Consider the following 14,263-nt stretch of genomic DNA (forward strand, 5'->3'; position numbering starts at 1 on the left):
TTGGAAAAAAAAGATGGCGAAAGTCCCAATGGCCAGGCAGTCTCAAACAAAAAATAAATACATTTGACAGATTTCAATAACATTGCAGCTGAGCGAAGAGCAAAAGAAAAGCAGCAACAACAACAACAAAGTCACACATTGTTCTTAGCAGGCAAAACTGTGTGTGACTTGAGCTCATTGGCATTCGCGAGGTGATCCTGCACAGCACTCAGCACGGATAGCAGTGGTGTTGGTGTTGTTCCACAAGAAAAGTGGGGGGGAAACTATGTCAACAAATAAATACCTTTATTTTGTTCAAGTACAAAGTCAAGGTGCACTAATAACTGGCATATAAAAATAACGATGTGATAAATCCAACATTATGTGAGATTTTTTTTCCGTATTTCCTGCAAATCTTTCTGAGCAGTGAGTCGTATAGGATTTGTGGTTTTCAAAAAGTTCCGTAAGAACTTCCGAATTCAAAGTGCAAAGTGTGTGTTATAGTGAGGACAGTTGATTAGGGACAGAGGCTTGTCTTCGTTGACGTCTCCCTCACTCCCTCTGTTAGGATAAAAAACAACGACAACAGAGGATATCATTTGTCTTATGAACATATTAACTGGAATATATGTTAAAACTGAATGCACCTACAAGGATTTGTGCAGAGTAGGGCTCGGCAATATCATAGCTCTCTTTTAGGCTGAATGGTGATACACAATATATATCTAGTTATTTTGGACTAAATGTTCAGTTGCAAGTCAAAGCCACATGTGAGATGTAGGGCTGGGCGATATGGACAGAATCAGATACCAATTTTTTTCTTTTTTACCAAATATCTTGATATCAATATTGCGACAATATTGTAGGAATGACTATTGGTGCTTTCACAAAATATTTACACAATGAGAATTTTGATTTTGATGTAAATAATCATCGGTAATGTGGATATAATGACTAAGTGGGGAAAGGCAAATAATAGAGCAGCTAGAACAGTATTGCCCAGCCCTAGTGCAGAGTAGTAGAATTCAGGGCTCGGTATTTGTCAGGTTGTCCATTCAAAATGATGAATGAAATACGTCTTCATGGCATTAATACATAGTGTACCTGCATTTGTTCATATACCCAGGCAAGTAAGTAGGTTACATTGCCGTAGACTCCCGGCTTGTTCTTCGTAGCACATCCGATACCCCAGCTAGTGTCCCCTGCCAGCCACCATAGCTGTCCCACCTTGGCCACCAGGGGTCCTCCACTGTCACCCTACAGCAAACATGAACAGTGTTAACATCTCAGTGTGTGTGTGTGTGTGTGTGTGTGTGTGTGTGTGTGTGTGTGTGTGCATGCGTGCCAGAGTATGAACACAAACTAACCTGACATGTGTCCACTCCTCCCTGCAGTTTCCCGGCACAGATCATGGAGTCAGTGACTTCTCCATCTAACACTTCCTTGCTGTTACACGTGTCTCTGCTGTAAAGAGTCACCTGGGCCTGCATCAGGGTGTCAGGGGCTGGTCCTGAGAGAAATTAATCATTAGGCCATACATCCACGGTTAGCACAGTCAAGCGCACTCTCGCGTACGTTTTCAGCACTAAAATGCAGGTGACCCCCCTGGCAACCATTTGAACAAATAATACACACTGGCACACATGAAATATGCATGAGCATGCAACCTTTTCAAAAAAGTTTTTTTCCCCGCCGAATTCCGCAATAAAAAGCCATTTAAGACATTTCAAATAATTAAAATAACAATTTCAGTTGATTCCTCATGCTTAAATTATGCAACAACAACAAAAGTGGGTTTATGAGTACAACATATGGCTCAAAAGACGATTTTGTATATGTTGTGATTGTGCGCATGACAAAAATCAAAACGGCTGCCAAACGAACCACTTTGAACATTCTTTCAAACATGCAGATTTGTTTACTAGGCACATTCAGGGTTGCAAAAAGACCAGTTTCATTTTGAAATCATGATGGAGGGAAACCCCCTCTTCCTACTAGACTGACCTTCTGAGTACAAGGATCCCCATCCAGTGATCCAGGCTTGGCGCCCAGGATAGAGGTTCACGTCAAAATTGGGCAGACACACTGGCTTTACTGTATCTGTGCCATAAACAATCATGTGAGCTTGTATCTGTGCCATAAACAATCATGTGAGCTTGGCAAAATACTGCTATTATCGCTCCAGAAAAGCACGCACAAGTATTAGGGCAAAGGTAGGTCGAGAAGAAGAAGAAGAAGAAGAAAATGCTGAGTTCACAACTTTCAGACTTTAATATCAAATTTTCTGATGTGAATCTCAGAATATTACCCCCCCTTACTGTGGCTATTAAAGTGAATCCTGAATAATAATAATAATAACAACAACAACAACAACAACAACAGCAGCAGCAACAAGAACAACACTAATACTACTACTACTACTACTACTACTACAGTACTACTACTACTACTACTAATAATCATCATCATCATCATCCTCATCACCTACAATGGCCTCAATTATGATGAGTGTTTACCTGAAAATGTCAGGGGCATGTTGAGCCTCAGGAGAGCAATGTCATTGTCATTCGTTTGCGTGTCATATCTTTCATGAATGACGATTTTCCTGAGTGGCTTTCCATACTGGTAACTCATTGAATTCAAGCTTACAGAACCGGAGTGTACCTTCCAAATGTTATGATCGGAGTACCTATACGATGGACAACAGACAGACCGGAGAAAGAGTCACACATGAGGAAGACAGACCTCTAATCCCGTCGTATCTATGACAAGACAGCAATCTGCGAAGTTGAGCAAGTAGTGCAAATGCCTAGGGCCGAGTCTCACTTTTTGAAGCAGTGTGCAGCGGAGAGGATCCAGTCAGGGCTGATGATGGAGCCTCCACAGATGTGCTGGCCTCGAATCTGGAGACTGACCTGCCACGGCCAGGCCCCCCTCACTGCCTCGCTGCCCCCCACGATACGAGTTTGGGGAGACGCATCGCTTCGTCCGCACGCTGAGGAGGGCATCAAACAGTCATCACACTGGCATGGCTCAAACAAATATATCACCTTCCTTCCTTAAAAAAAAATCACACTTTGTTGTGCTGCAAAATAAGTATAAAACAATCCAATAAACTGACACACTTCCACTGCAATGTCACAAATGACGAAAGTAGAGCATGTACTTGTAAAGAAAGCTGACAAGGATTACAGTGGTATACATGTAGCTGAAGTAGCTTTACTTCAATTCAAGTAAGGTTCTACATTTTCTAAGTGGATATACCGGCATATCCAATTGTCCTAACACAGGCATGTCCAAAGTCTGGCCCGGGGGCCAATTGCGGCCCATGGACTGATTTTAAGTGGCCCCCAGCTTGTCTCCTAAAATACACTATATGTGGCCCTCCACACAGTATTGGTTAATCAAGCAAGTTAATTTAGCATTTTTTCCATTCACCTAATGATGACAGCACTATCATACAGTTTGTAGACAAGCACCAAGTAGGAACAGCACAGGCAGAACTAATGTTTTCAGATGGTAAACAAAATCCTTAAGAGTACAATTGTATGTGATTTTCTTTCTCTTTTATAACCCATATGATGTGAGAATTGAGCAGCTGGCCCTTGGTATTTTCACATTATCTAATGTGGCCCCCATTCAAAAAAGTTTGGACACCCCTGTCTGCACAGATCACGGGCCCTATCTTCCCCCTGGCCTTAGGCGCTAAACACAAAAAAACACGCTTTGCGCCTGACTCGGGAAGATAGCATCATGTTTTTAGGCCCCGAAATGCGCTTTATGCCGAAGAGGCATGGCGCAGTGCCAGAATAGGCCAGAATTGGCGTTTCGGCCTTAAATACCGGCCTAACGCCATCTTCCCCCGTGGCGTTAATTTAGCGCTTAGCGCTTTTCAAAACCAGGCCTTATTCAGTGCGCTGGGGATATAGCCAGTAACCTAGGCCTATACTGCAAAAGTTAACTGTTGAAATTCGATGTCTGGTTTTGTCACGAGTAGCATACAGCTGAAGTCTCTCTCGCCATCAAGCAGACAGTGATGGAAGCATGTTTCTTTATGTGTGCCAAGGGGAAGATGACGGACTACATTGGTGGGTACTGCGTGCGGGGATGCAGATGCACTCACTCTCTCTCCCCTCTCTCTCTCTCACTCCCTCTCTCTCGCCTGTCAATTTCTGCCCCTATAGCGCACTGCAAGCATCAGATCTGAAATGTATTATTTCTGTATATATGTATAATTATAAAATGTCAGGACAGATTGCAGAAAAAATGTTTAAGGGATGAATTTAAACGGTGCCAACACATCTTTGATAAAAGATTACGTTTCTTTAAGCGGAGATTCAACAGGGGTCAAGCGATGCATTTGGAACAGCTTCAGTCTAACAATCCACAAAAATTCTGGAGTGAAATTAATCGTTTGGGGCCTAAGAAAACTGTTAAAATACCTATGGAGGTAAGATTACCTAATGGGGATTTGGATAATGAGACTGAAAGTGTTTTGAAGATATGGGAAAGTGAATTTGCCAATTTGTTTTCAGGAGACTGTATTCCACCAGTTTTTGATGACGGTACTCTGGTCAACATCAGTAATACCAAAGATGCCCATGAGAGGGAGATGGATCAGGATGGGTACACTGTAAACCAATTCCTAAATGGTCATCTTACCTTAGAAGAAGTTACAAGGGCCATTGCTAAAGCAAAAAATGGAAAAGCAGCGGGGATAGAGGGCATTCACAATGAAATTCTTAAATCTCCTAAGGTTCTTCCTGTGTTGCTCAGTTTATTTAGGACATGTTTCTTATATGGTATTATTCCTTCTCTTTGGTATAAGTCTATTATCAAGCCCACTCCTAAGTCTGCCAAGAATGACCCAAGGGTCCCTTTAAATTATAGGGGCATTAGTCTCATGAGTACCATTTACAAAATGTATTCAAGTATTTTGAACAACAGGCTCTCACATTATTTGGAGATGTCTGACTTACTTGCTGATGAACAGAATGGATTCAGGAAGCATAGGGCCTGTATTGACCATATATACACTGTAACTACAGTTATTAGAGCGAGAATTCAAGAGGGAAAATCTACTTATGCATGCTTTATTGATTTCCAGAAGGCTTTTGATTGGGTTAACAGAGATTTGCTTTTCTTTAAACTAATCCAGGCTGGTGTTGATGGTAAATTTTACAAAGCTATCAAATCATTGTATCAGGCTCCTGTAGCCTGTGTTCAAGTGAATGATATGACTACTGGTTGGTTCCCAACGCCATTTGGAGTGAAGCAGGGAGATGTTTTATCCCCCACGCTCTTTGCCATTTTTGTTAATGATCTAGCCCTGGAGATAAAAAATTCTGGTTTAGGGATACAATTGGATGATGTTGTTTTAGGATGTTTACTTTATGCGGACGATATAATCCTCCTGGCAGAGTCAGGAAACATCCTGCAGAAGATGTTGAATATTGTTAATCTTTGGTGCTCTAAATGGAGGCTTATGATCAACCAGAGTAAAACTCAGATCATGCACTTCAGAAAAAAGGGTATTGTAAGATCTCTGCAGAATTTCTTATTTGGAACACTGCCTCTGGAATATACAGATTTTTATAAATACTTGGGCTTTACTCTGGATGAATTTATGTCCTATGATTCCGGGATTGGAATTTTGGCAGACTCTGCAGGAAGAGCTGTTGGCTCAATAATAGGTAAAGTGAAATTCTGTAAAGACATTGGCTATTCCACATACTCACAGCTTTATGAAGCATGTGTTTGTCCCATTTTTAGTTATGCAGCTGGAGTATGGGGTTGCAAGGATGCCAAAAAAGTAAATTCCATCCAGAATAGAGCCATAAGATGCTTCCTTGGGGTACATGCATTTGCCTCTATTCTTGCCATACAGGGTGATATGGGTTGGGAACCGGTGGAGATTAGACTAAAGGGAGAAATGATACGGCTATGGAACCGCTTCATTAATATGCCAGAGAGTAGGTTAACAAAGAAGGTCTTCAACTGGGACAAGGCTCATAGTCACCCCTGGATAAAGGAAATTTGTTCTACTCTTAGAGAGGCAGACCTGGCATATATTTTTCACAACATGCTTTGCTGTAATGTTAATATGTTGAAACAAAAGTTATCTCTTAATTACAGAGAGGGATGGGCAAATGACATATGGTCTAAACCTAAGCTTAGATCATATGTTCAGATGAAGCAGCGTTTTGGTCCTGAGCCCTATGTCACTTCCTTTCTAACCAGAAACCAGAGGTCTTTATGTGCTCAGCTGAGAATTGGTATTCTGCCTCTTGCCATTGAAGTAGGGCGGTTCACAGCTATACCAGAAGAGAACAGGATATGCAATGTCTGTGATCTAAAGGATGTTGAAAATGAGTTTCATTTCATGTTTTATTGTACTTTATATGACGATTTGAGGATTTCCTTATTTGACGAAATGCAAAAGCAAAGACCTGAGCTCTTCTGGGCAGATGATGGTCAGAAGTTGGAGTGGTTGTTTAAGACTGAGGTATTTAAGACTGCTAACTTTATCTCTAGGGCCTGGAATAGAAGGCAAGCACAGCTCTTTAAGTAGGTTCAGGTGGTGGTTTTCATGCTGTACAGCTTTACTGTATGTATTTTGGGTGTTTTCTGTTGGTTTTATGTTTTGATCATTGTTTGTTTAAATTATGAACAGTAAAAGTGTCCTGTAAGCCCATGTGGGCTGGGCTTCATTCGAAGCATGACACTTAAATAAAGAAAATCAATCAATCAATCAATCATGTAGGCTACACCACAGAATGACAGAACCATCACTATTTTGGGGGAAAGGCCACTAATTTATAGCCTATGTAGACACTAGGCAGGCATAAAGACTGATGGAAAAAAGTTGTTAGACCGTAGTTTTGAGACCCTGTCATTCAGGGGCTGTTGCATCATCCTACCTGTGCAGTGGGGGAGAAGAAAAGGTAGCGAGAGAAAACGATATCATTCTGCCCAAACTTTCACCAATCTAATCTCATCATGACATCCAGGGATAGGCTATATTTTTCTAGCCGATGCGTTTAGAACATTCTTTTCACTTTGATCTTGCTATAGTGTAGCGAATTTACATGCTTGCTGTATTTAAACTGCAGTGAGATTTGAGGAGCATAATAATATGGAATAATATATATGGAGACAGACGGGGATGAAAGAGGGAGGGGGGGAGCTCAGAGCGCTTTGGTCGGGCTTTTCTGACCGGACTGGATCGCTCCGTGGAATTGGAGCATGAAAGGGAAGCTTGTGATTCGTTTCCTGCAGTTCTCCAATGAGGACGTTGTGAATAATTCTACGCTTAAGAGGCGTGGTTAAGTGGTTAACAGATGGGTTTAGCGCCGAGGGGAAAATATGGATTGCGCTTGACCATGCCCACAATTTGCGCTGCGCTTGGCCTTAAACGCTATTTTAAGGCCAGGGGCAAGATAGGGCCCCACATGTTCATTGTAGCATTGCAGTTATGCCTCCGTTAAAAGTAGCTTACCAATACAATGCAGGCTGACAGCATTGGTTGAACAACTTTTGCTGCAAAGGAAAGTGACACAAAAATATAATTTATTTAAAAAGGAGTGAATCTGAGCCAGAATATTTAACTTTAAACAGAGTGGAACATGACGGATCCAGCTTCCAACTGCAATTCAATTGTGCAAAATGTAACTATCATCCAGTATTGGGTTGCATGACTGCACCTGTTGGTGAGCTGTGACTGTATGTATGTTCCAGGTTTATATCCAGGCTTCAGCTTCATGTAGCCCTCTGAAGCCAAGAAGCCTGCACTAGCCTGGGTGGAGGACTCATACTGCTCTCTGTGGAACAGACACAAGGACAAACATGTGGTCAGTAGGTCAGACATATACTGGGTTATAGAAGTAGGCCAGCACTCAAAAATGTCCTTTGAGAATTTTAATAGATCACCTGGGACGGCACACAACGAATGTTTCAGCGTCAAGCCTTCATCAGCGTTGTGTAAGGCGGAAATGACGACTAAATACATACAGACCGGAAGTACAATCAATAATTCAATAAAGGTCTATACAGGAAATGCGTACATGTGTAAGCCCACGGGTTAGAGAAGGACATGAAAATACTGTTACAAAATACATGTCATGTATACATAATATGAGACTTAAAGAATATACAAAATCTTACCATAGAAATACAAATAAGTATAGAATATCACTAAGACATGCTCTCACATCACTCCCTGAAAGCATGAACACCCTAGAATTGCACACAAAAAAGTAGAAGGTTAAACAAGGCCAGGTCGAAACCTGGCATAGGCCCGTGTGCTGCTAATTTGAGTGGGAAGAGGGAGAGGATTGAGATGGAGAGATGGATAAAACATAATTTTTATTGTATACCTTCATTGAAATGCTTACGGTAGTTTATGAGTTTAATGTGGAAAATAAGCATTTTTCATTTGCCCGTCTGCTCTATAATATCTATATAATAATATATAATATATATATATAAGCTCTATATATTAATAATATCGTCGATAAATATCCCTTTAAGAGCGCAATGCATTCATGGGTAATCGCTTGCTGTGGCTAATATTAGCCGCTAGTTAGTTATGTTACATGACAGTGAAACGCCACTGAATTACCAAATTGATATAACTTTTAACCATTTCGAGTAACACTGTTTCCATATGGATCACCAGCGTTAGTTTGTTGTTTATAACGTGGCTATATTCATAACGTTTTCTATCTCGGATGCGTTATTTCGGATCGCACATAGGTTACGCCTGGCGCAACCTATGTGGGTTTCAGGACGAAACAGACTCGAGCCACTAACGTCATCTTAAGAGCACAATATTCCTGGAATGCAAGTTTAACTAAACAGTTACATGTCCTCTGCATTCTACATAAAATTAAGATATTACGGGTTATTGTTTTATGTGACATACTTATTGACCAAGTTATGTTCAATTCAGCCAGGGTACAAGATACTGAGTGTAGGTGGCCATCTTTTCAAATCAAGTAAAATACCATTTAGGAAATGGCAAGCTGCAACAATAAGTCACGTTAAACCGGACCTTGTACGCACAATTATTTTTTACAGTGGGGCAATCAAAAATAAGGTGGATAGCGCTAGACAATAGTGCTCATTTGCGCATCCAGGGTTCAAAACAAAATCCTCCTCGGAGCCGAGCAGTGTTGCCAGCTGTGTTCTGTGAGCGAATAGAGCAAACGAATACAAGAAGTGTGTCACTCTCTCGCAGCAGCACAGGGAAGCAGGGACGTGCAGAGAACATTAGAGGGGCAGGGGCTCAAATTCATAAAAGGGCACTACAGGAAATTTGAGGCAATTTGAAGGCCAATTTAGGGGTATAACTCATTTTAAATATTCCGATTTTAACCAGATTTAGAGGAATATCTCATTTTAGGATGAGACTTTGACAAACATACATACCTGATTCACGTTGACTGACTGATATATCTGTCAGACTGTGTGCGCCTGTGCTGCTGCTGTCCGTCTGCATGTGGTTGCTCTGGCTGAGTGGAGTGCGCACTGCTGGAGTGGGTGGGGACGGGCCACGTGCGTTTTTGGGTTGGTGCCTTCAGGGGCAGTTTAGAAAAACACTGCTCCATGCAGAGGCCTATTACAAATGGTGCATTCAAGGCCAAGAGAGCTCGGAAAAGGCATTTCTCTTTGAATGCTGCCTTCAGTGATGGCATGGAAAGGGCAATTTCCATACAAAGCATCATTAGAAATGCATTCATGGTCAGGAAAGGGCACTTTTTATTTAATTTTTCCATGTGTCTGAGCCGTTTGTTTTGTTCATGTGTTGTTGGAATGAAAATGAAAAATTTATTATAATAAAAAAAAAGAAAAAAAAGGGCACTTTTTACAGACTGAAAAAAAGGCAGGGGCTCAAGCCCCCTTTCATGTCTATGTGTGCACGTGCCTGCAGGGAAGGCACGGGCAGAATCGATTTGCTTGTTGATTGGCTGAGCAGCATCACGTGTGATAATTTACAGCGCATGCATTGGTCTGTGAGCTTCCTGCCTACACCATTCAGCATGCATTTCAGCTTCGGTGTATTACCGCCACCTACCGGACTGCAGAGAGGTGCAGGACCAGCGGCCAAATAGGCCAGTAAATAGGTAAATAGGCGAGCAAAGTCATTCCCGACAAACGGGAATGTAAGGCCCTGCGTGTTCTCCACACACGGGCCAAAAAGCGACCTAGTGCCTGCCAAGGAAAACAATCAGACTGTGACAGGTATGACCTACAAGGTCAAAAGTATACACACTAAAGCCTGGATTATGCTTGACGCTTTGGCCGGCCGCACGGAAATGAGAGACACGGAATCCTGACGAGGAAACGTGTGGAGCTTTTATACTCTGTGCAGGTTTCTGCTCGCGGAATTGAGCGCGAGTCTTGAAAACTCCACTTTGTCCGCCCAGCCGCGTCCGCGTAGTTACAAAATTCGGGGTGCGCACGGCCAGGCGAAAACCGTCCGCACGGAGCCTTGTGGAGGGGCGTGTCTGCTGATTTCACGTCACTTTTCCGCACGGACACTCGCGTTCCTCGCTGATGCGGAAAGCATAATGAGCCCTTCAGGGCCATGTAGAAAAAGTATAAAATAAAAATATTTAGAAAAAGAATAAAAATAGACTAGAGGAAACAACTTAACAGTAACTCCTCATTAAGGCCTTTAGGATGTTCCGTCTGCAGAGTGTGAATCCAAAAAGCTTCTCTCTGTAACAGAGCTCTGTCTCTATCGCCCCCTCTTTTTAAAGGTGCTACAGTTTCAATGCCCTGGAACCTAAGAGAACACACATCATGGCCGGCAGAATTAAAGTGCCTTGCTACTGGGGACTTTTCATCCTTGTTCCTAATCTTACTTTTGTGTTCAGAGATGCAGATTTTTAAAGTCCCTGGAAACCAGAAATATTTTTTTTATTATTTAGCATTTTGAGTTCATCACATCACAGGAACCTATGTTAATACGCCACCAGTCAAATTTGAACGATGATGAACGTTGCAAAGTATATAAATTTAGGTTTGACATGGCAAAAGTCATGAGAATCAATTAGATTTTAGAGTGTATTTTCTCCAGCGGGCTGTGTGGGCGTGTCCCGTCTGCAGCAGGTCTTTTCCTCTCTCTCTCTCTCTCTCGGAGGAGACCTGCTGGAGGAGACCTGCTCGGCGAGTGCACAGCGCTAGTGTGTGTCAGTGTGTGTGCGCGCGCGTGCGTGCATGCATGTGTGTGTGTGATTCGATTAAATCTTATGACGTGATAAGATCACACATTTTAGCACTGCGCGCTCCGCTCTCTTCAATGAGGAAATGGAAATCCAGACCTTGTAGAAAAGTGTCGATTTTTGGGGTTAGGGTTGAAAGTAATTATCTCTCTTTTCTGAGGCACACAATTACTCACATAAGACCCTAAATTTAATAGTTAGGTTTTTGTGGATTTTGGTTTCCAGGGACTTTAAATCCCTTCTGGTCTTACCCACATAACATAAGCCACACGGGCACTTCAAAAGATGCACAACAAACTTAGTTTTACGTGAGATTCTGCTCTTGATAAAGAACTTTTTACCAGAGTGTGGGTGTAGAAAAAACTGACCCCTGATCATGGCGTTACATTAAACACAATTGGAACAAGGAAAATTACCATTAGGTACATTAGACAAAAAGTGTGAAGGATGTGTATGACAGTCAGCTCTGACTAACATGTCTCTTAACTCATTGAGTGCCAAGGACGAGTATGTTCGTCAATTCAGATACTAACGTAGAGTGCCAAGGACGAGTATGTTCGTCAATTGCGTTTTTTGACGGTGGGACGTGGATCAAAGCCTCAGGCATCTCCTGTACAAATATTGTAGCTATTGAAGGTGTATAACCTATTTTACGGATTCATTAGGTGGCGACAGTGCTCTCCAGATTAGAGAAAGGTCCGGAAAACAGCAGGAAAAAGCCCCGTGATGAAATAGAAACCGCTCATGCTGCAGCCAGAGCCATATAGATTGCTCTGTCTGGAGCTGACGTTGGCTGCGAACAGCAGTCAATCCGCGCCCACAACTGAGCCCCTCTGCCTCTGTCTGTCTGTCTGCATAGTTTCTCCACACGATTAGCCGCCAGAAAAGCAGCACCCGACGCCGAAGGGCCAAACCATTCTCAGCAGTCCGGTTTGGCTTTTCTGTGTCGCGCTGGGAGCCGGCGCACAAAAACGGAGCACTCCGAAAATAGACTGAGTGCGTGTTAGGCTGTGTGTTAGTGTGGGGAGGAGTTTGCAGCTGAGGGGGGGAGAGGGGGGTGGGGCACGCAGGGCACCACACAACTACACCACGTCACTACATCAGAAAATATTATCTTCAGAGTCAGTGAATGTGCTTGAAATGCTTCATTTCACAAAAGGCGGAATATCTCAGCTTCTAATTTGAAACCCATGTTTTTGCTCAAAACAACCTATTTTCTCCGGCTCATAACTAAAGAATGGAAAATGGTATCAATAAACTTTTTTTTGCTGATGATACAATAGAGTCAGCTCGTTCTTTGTGCGTGTTCGGTGTTTACATAGTAATATCACACAATATTCTGTGGGCCTCGAGAAATCACTGAAAACGCTCTGAAACTCTGGCACTGGGAGCGTTCGTTCTCCAAAAGTGGCTGGCACTCAATGAGTTAAGTTCCTGGCTCATTTATGAGCAAAAATGGGAGGCTTAAGCCCAATTTATGCTTTGTCTGCCGACACTTTTGACAGACGGTTCATCCAATCAAGTATTTTTTGAAAGTGCACTTATAAGCCCTTTATAACCAGTTTCCAAGTTTCCAGTTCCCAGATGGTTCTGTGAAACAAACCATCTGGCAGCGTCAGGCTAGGTCAATATTGGCCTTTGATTAAAAAAACGAGGGTATCGGCCCCTTCGGGCACACGTACAATTGCTCAACTTCACATCACTGTCACTGATGATGTCACAATGCCTATGATATCACTGATGATGTAACAATGCCTATGACATTGTCACATCAGTGCCTATGACATCAGTGATGTCATAAGATGATTTTGATCAATAATGATATCACTGATGATGGCATAGACATTGTGACATCATCAGTGGGACAAAAATTGAAACAGATATTGGCCACTTGAAACAGATATTACCCCCTTGCTCCCTTTTATATAAAAAGGATATCAGATATCGGCCAGTCAGTGTCATCCACTGGCGGCGATATGACATGAAATCGTATTTTCTTTGCCAATTTTAAAGGTAACGGTAAAGGTTCAGGATGGACAAACCCCGTCTTTATTTGTCACAATGCACCAATCATACTTGCACATACTTGCACATGTGCACATATTTTACACACACAAATGTTTTAGAGGCACCGTGAAATTCGTCCTCTGCATTTTTCCCATCCTGGCTCGTCCTCCACAGGCTGGCCAGGAGAGGTAGGCAGCCAGCTGCAGTGAAGCGCCCGGAGACCAACTTTTTCCAACCGGCGCTGGTCAGACGACGATCTTCTTGTATGTTTTTAGCGGGGCGGTCCATATTGATGTTATCTGGAGGAAATCCCAGGGGAGCACGGGTAGAACATGCAAACTCCACGCAGATCGGCAGAGGGTGGAGCAGTGGGAAAAATTGGCCAAGTACAATTGGGGAGAAAATGGGGGGGGATCTGAAAAAAAGCCCTTTTCACAAGATAGCCCACTTGGTGCACTGGGCACCGAGGGCATGGCGAGATGTACCCCCTGGTGCCAACAGCATCCCAGGCGAGAATCGAACCCAGGACCTTCTTGCTGTGAGGTGACAGTGTGAGGCAAGAACGCTACCACTGCACCACCATGCCCCATTTATTTATTTATTTAAAGGAGAACTTACCCCCAAAACACTTTTTTCAGCTTTTAACCAATATATATGACTTTGGGGGTGATGTGTGAAGAATGCTGGTCAAAATTTCCACATTTGTGAGCAAACTGTTGCCATTTTACCATTTGTATCATTTTTCAGCAGCATACCTGGCATAAGCGCCCTCTATGGGTGGAACACTGCTTTTTTTTTGCCCTAAAATGAATGGGATATTTGATACGTCGTGACGTCACGATGAACCAAAGACTATGGGATTTCAAGATAGTTACTCCCCTACTCCCCCGTACCCTTTCGGCTCCTCACAACTCCAAGCCTATTCCCATGATGTCACTTGACCTGTTAATCACCTGTTAATTGATTACAATCGCCTGTTATTTTCCTACCAACTCCTATGTAACACAATACTATCAATAAACGCCACTATAATCATAAAAGGAAGGACA

The 14,263-nt window shown here is 42.6% G+C and overlaps 1 protein-coding gene across 1 annotated transcript in view; it reads right to left on the reverse strand.

Annotated features, from left to right (window-relative positions):
- Positions 1–318: 318 nt before the first annotated feature.
- Positions 319–14,263, reverse strand: part of tmprss2 (transmembrane serine protease 2) — a 30,093-nt gene continuing 16,148 nt past the window's right edge. Inside the window, exons 7-14 of the mRNA XM_083633878.1 lie at positions 7,683–7,799; positions 7,478–7,518; positions 2,806–2,974; positions 2,496–2,668; positions 1,984–2,079; positions 1,347–1,489; positions 1,084–1,236; positions 319–540 (exon numbers count right to left, since the gene is read on the reverse strand). Coding sequence (XP_083490004.1) covers positions 532–540; positions 1,084–1,236; positions 1,347–1,489; positions 1,984–2,079; positions 2,496–2,668; positions 2,806–2,974; positions 7,478–7,518; positions 7,683–7,799 — 901 coding nt within the window. The 3' untranslated portion in view covers positions 319–531. The remainder of the gene's footprint in view (positions 541–1,083; positions 1,237–1,346; positions 1,490–1,983; positions 2,080–2,495; positions 2,669–2,805; positions 2,975–7,477; positions 7,519–7,682; positions 7,800–14,263) is intronic.

This window comes from Poromitra crassiceps, assembly GCF_964638095.1.
Source record: "Poromitra crassiceps genome assembly, chromosome: 1".
Taxonomy (NCBI): Eukaryota; Metazoa; Chordata; class Actinopteri; order Beryciformes; family Melamphaidae; genus Poromitra; species Poromitra crassiceps.